The sequence below is a fragment of the Penaeus monodon genome, chromosome 3, assembly GCF_015228065.2.
Source record: "Penaeus monodon isolate SGIC_2016 chromosome 3, NSTDA_Pmon_1, whole genome shotgun sequence".
NCBI classification, from domain to species: domain Eukaryota; kingdom Metazoa; phylum Arthropoda; class Malacostraca; order Decapoda; family Penaeidae; genus Penaeus; species Penaeus monodon.
The window spans coordinates 7,410,536-7,415,535 of record NC_051388.1 but is presented as its reverse complement, the minus strand read 5'-3'; the positions used below and the strand labels follow the sequence as shown (position 1 = coordinate 7,415,535).

At 38.2% G+C, this 5,000-nt stretch overlaps 1 protein-coding gene across 1 annotated transcript; it reads left to right on the top strand.

Annotated features, from left to right (window-relative positions):
* The first annotated feature begins 1,256 nt into the window (after positions 1-1,256).
* Positions 1,257-4,657, top strand: LOC119588342 (pulmonary surfactant-associated protein D-like). Its single transcript, XM_037937031.1, has 5 exons — positions 1,257-1,277; positions 1,847-2,011; positions 2,618-2,792; positions 3,435-3,537; positions 4,277-4,657. The coding sequence occupies exons 2-5, from the start codon at positions 1,847-1,849 to the stop codon at positions 4,431-4,433; spliced, it is 600 nt and encodes a 199-aa protein (XP_037792959.1). The 5' UTR covers positions 1,257-1,277; the 3' UTR covers positions 4,434-4,657.
* Positions 4,658-5,000: the final 343 nt, after the last annotated feature.

Here is a 5,000-nt window from a genome sequence, read left to right as displayed (position 1 = left end):
ACACACACACACAACACAACACACCACACAACACACAACACACACACACACACACACACACACACACACACACACACACAAACACACACACACACACACACACACACACACACACACACACACACACACACACACACACATATATATTAAGTATATATATATTATATATATATATATTAATATATAATATTAAATAATATGATATATTAATAATATAGAAGGAATATATATATATATGAAGTATATATGAATATAATATTTAGTGTATATATATAGATATAATAGAAAGAAGTATAATATATTATGTGTATATAATAATAGATAATATATATAATATATGAGATACATATATATTATATATATATAATATATATATATATATGATATATTTTATGTAATAATATATCATATATATATCAATAAATATATATAATATCAAATACATTTATGTGTATATATATATCATAATCAATATATATATATATATATACACGTATATATATACATATATGTATGTATATGTATATATATGTATATGTATATATATATATATATATATATATATATATATATATATATATGTGTGTGTGTGTGTGTGTGTGTGTGTGTGTGTGTGTGTGTGTGTGTGTGTGTGTGTGTGTATACATGTGTATGTGTGTGTGCAAGTGTGTGTGTATGTGTGCGTGTGTGTGTGTGCGTGTGCGTGCGTGTGTGAGTGTGTGTGCGTGTGTGTGTGTGCGTGTGCGTGCGTGTGTGAGTGTGTGTGTGTGTATGTGTGTGTGTGTGTCTGTGTGTGTGTGTGTGTGTGTGTGTGTGTGTGTACGTTTATATATATGAAGGGTTGATTTTTTAAACAATTCAGCATGAAACCACACACATGTGTCCCAATACTCATGGAATTTGGGATTGACAATATATCTATTTTTTTATACTTCCTATTGCTTTTCTTTTCCTACTTCTTCTTCATCATCATTCTCGTCTTATTGTTATTTTCTCTCTCCTCCTTACAACCATCACATTATCTCCTCACATTATTATCAAATACTCCCATTGCCCAAATTTTCCTATTATAAAAAGGTCATATTATCCCTTCAGAAAATTCCCGTCATCTTTATATGTCGAAACACATTTCCCTCACAATGAACAAGGCAAGACAAGATAGTTAATCACTTCAAGGTAAAAAAAAAAAAGAAAAAAAGGAAAAAAAAAGTTATCTTGGCTGTATATAAAACGAGGTTTCACGAAGCATCGACACACTCACCTGAGCACTGAACACGGTAAGAAGTCGTTGTGCGAATAAGGAGTTTTAAGAGTGTGCGGATACTGAAGGAAGTTGGGTTGTATCATGCTGTTTTATGAGAAGGGTGTGATATCTGTTTAATAAGGTATTACGGGTCTATTTAGTTTATTGGTGTTTTTTTTTTTCATTATCATTATTATTGATTTTTTTTTTTTGGGGGGGGATGTAACATCACAAACAAAGTAAAAAATATCTATTCGTTTGGTATTACAATTATGTCCTTGTGAGCTAACTAACCAACAGGCCAAGGGGTAAATTTTTAAATATTAGGCAATGCACTCGCTAAATGAACATTCCTTTTGATCTCTCTTATCAAATGACAGCCTTCAATTAGGTAGGATGAACTTCAGAATAAAAGTGAGATGCAAACAGCATTCACGCAAGATCCAAAACACTCCTTCTCATTTTTTTTCCTCTTCTGTGCTGTCCTTAATTTCTCACAAATATGACAAAAAAAAAATCAATGAACAAAACTTACACTTATTTTTCTCTTCACTCTTTTCCACCGAAGGTTCGTTGCGTATTTTAACATCAATTTCGTTCCAGATGAAGGTCCTCCTGATCTTATCCGTGGTGGCGGCGGCTGCCAGTCAGTACTACGGAAGCGCAGGAGGAGGACACGTCTCCTTCGCTCCCGTTGTGATCGGACCCGTGCAACCCGTGCATCATGTGGTGCAACAGCAACCTAGTGGTATCATTGGCAATTCTGTGGTGAGTTTTTAGCGTTTGGATTGTTCAAAGCTGTCCGTGACCAGGAATATGGAGCAGTTGGAACGATTTTTGGTGGTAATCTAACGCTCGATAATAATAGTTCCCTTAACTTTCGTAAGATTACCTCAAAAACTTCTTTAGCGTGACGGTTTGAACGCTAGGCATACGCAAACCAGCTTTAGAATCTTTAATGATTATGTAGTGGTCAAGAAAAAAAAATCAGAATTTTCCTTAAAGATCCTCACTATCTTCACTTCACCAACGTTCACTTCTCATTCTTCCTTCGACTCATTTCCTTCCCTTCCAACGTTCACTTCCCTTCTAATGCTCACTTCCCTCCACTCCACTGCCTTCCCTTCCCCTCCCCTCCCTTCCCTTCCCTTCCCCTCCCCTCCCCTCCAACATTCGCTTCCCTCCCTTCCCCTCCCCTCCCCTCCAACATTCGCTTCCCTCCCTTCCCTTCCCTTCCTTCCCTCCCTTCCCTTCCCCTCCCCTCCCCTCCAACATTCACTTCCCTCCCTTCCCTTCCCTTCCCCTCCAACGTTCGCTTCCCTCCCTTCCCTTTCCAACTTCCACATTCCTCCACTCACTCCCTCTCCCTTCCAGGTGGACTACAGCCAGGGCGGAAGCGACTACCACTTCTCCTGGCGCCACGACGGAGGCCGGAAGTACCAGTGGCAACACGCCATTCAGTACTGCTCTTCCCTCGGCCACGGCTGGAATGGCATCAGTATCGAGACTCACGAGGAAGATGGATTCGTGAGAAACATCATCACTGGAGGTCTGTCTCAGGGCCTGTGTCTTGGGGGGGGGGGGACTTGCGGGGCAGGTCGTAGAGGTCGTAGATGTATATATATATTTTATATATATATATATATATATATATATATATATATATATATATATATATATATATATGTATGTATGTATGTATATGTATATATATTCTTCTTTTTTTTCTCTCTCTTTTTTTTTTTTTTTTTTTTTTTTTTTTATGTGTTGTCTTTTATCGAGGTCCAGATCAAAGGATTTATGGGGTTTATTTCTTTATTTCATTTATTGATGGACTGTATATAGTTTTTTTTTCTTTTTTTTTGGGGGGGGAGGGGGGGTTCAGGTCAAATTCTGAAGCACTCAAAGATTTTTTATTGAACTTTCGTATGGACTGAAATACATTCTTTTTCAGGTTTCTAGTCACATTCAGAAGCATTCATATATATATATATATATATATATATATTATATATATATATATATATATATATAAATTACACAACTTTCCAGACACTGAAATACTAGACTAGATAGAGTGGTCTTTTCCAAGTTAATTTCCTTTACTCAACTTTCAGACCAACTGAAATAAATCTAAACTAGGTACAGAGTAGTCTTTTTTCAAGTTAATTTTTCTTCGTTCCATTTTCAGACCGACTGGAATACATCTGGACAGGAGGTTATCGCAGCGGCTACAACTTCGCTTGGCCATCCAGAGCTCGGTTCGTCGGCCTGAACTGGTCTCACACCGGAGCGTAAGTGGAATTGGTGTTCTGATTACACCAGGGCTGTTTAATCATTCTTTTTTGTGTTTATATTTTAGTTATCCTTTGAATTTAGTTTTTCTGTACTGATGTCTTTATTCTCTCTCTCTCTCTCTCTCTCTCTTTCTCTCTCTCTCTCTCTCTCTCTCTCTCTCTCTCTCTCTCTCTCTCTCTTTGTTTATTATTTTTTCTCTCTATTTTATTTACATGTTGATTTTTTTATCTCTTTGTTTTCGTTTTATTTATCTGTTGGTCATAACACGGGACTAAGTTTGTTCCAGACAATCATACGCCCCTTCGATCTCGTAATAAGCTTGTTTTCTTTTTCATTATCCCTCCCTTTTCGTCCTACATCTCATGCTCCCTTTTCTCCTCTTCATCCACCCTATCCTTATGCTTAATGCTCCTCTTCCTCTCTCTCCTTTTCTTAATAATTCCCCTTCTCTTCTATTTTTCTTCTCTTCCTCTTACGTCTGCTTCTGCTCCTCCACCTCCTCCTCCTCCCCTTTCTTCCCCTCTTCCCCATCTTTCTCCTCCTCTTCACCTTCCTAATCGTCCTCCTCCTCCTCCTTCTTCTTCTTCTTTTTTATTATTCTACCTTCTTCTCCCTCTTCCCCACCCTTCCCCTTCTCATTCCCTCATCCCCACCCTTCCCTCTTGCCCAACCTCCTCCCGTTTCCCCCCTCCTCTTCCCCCATTTTAACCCTCCATCTCCTCCTCCAACCACCAGCACTGGCCACCCGCAACCAGACAACCGCGAGGAGGGGGGCGAGAACTGCCTGGCTGTCCTCAACAACTTCTACGACGACGGCGTCAAGTGGCACGATGTCGGGTGCCACCACGAGAAGCCCATCATCTGTGAACGCCAAGGACGCGTCTACGGGTAAACGAAGAGGATCGAACACTTTCCTCTTTCGTTCGCGTCTATCGGTGAAACGAAGAGGATCGAACCCTTTCCTCTTTCGTTCCCTAAGGCTTATTTTTAAAGATTTGGATGAGGTGGATTACTGTGAATAGATGATGAAATGCCGATGAAGAAAATAGGACTCGACTTGCGCGTGTAATTGGAAAGAGAAAAAATAAATAAGTCACATATCATTACAATATGGAACTGTCTTTATCTTTTGTCCTGGACAATGAAATACTAACTTTCACTACACTTACAACCCATTAATAAAACACTTAACAGATTTACATGACACTATACAAAAAATATACGAATATAAACAGCATAATCATCGAAATGCAGGAAGAATTATATCGTGGGCGAGGACGATTTGCATAGGGCAGTAATACGATGGATAGAAACGTAGCACTAAACAGATTGTCTAATCGATCGTAAGGGAGGAGCATAGATATTTAATACATGTACAGTGTATATAGGTATACAGTCATATATGAATACACACACACATATATGTGTATATATGTATATAATATATATATATATATAT

Excerpts from the sequence above, each read along its gene's own strand:
- LOC119588342 (XM_037937031.1), top strand. The coding sequence starts at position 1,847 with ATGAAGGTCCTCCTGATCTTATCCGTGGTGGCGGCGGCTGCCAGTCAG. Across the intron at positions 2,793-3,434 it reads GAGAAACATCATCACTGGAG|ACCGACTGGAATACATCTGG; the intron begins GTCTGTCTCAGG and ends TTCCATTTTCAG. Across the intron at positions 3,538-4,276 it reads AACTGGTCTCACACCGGAGC|CACTGGCCACCCGCAACCAG; the intron begins GTAAGTGGAATT and ends TCCAACCACCAG.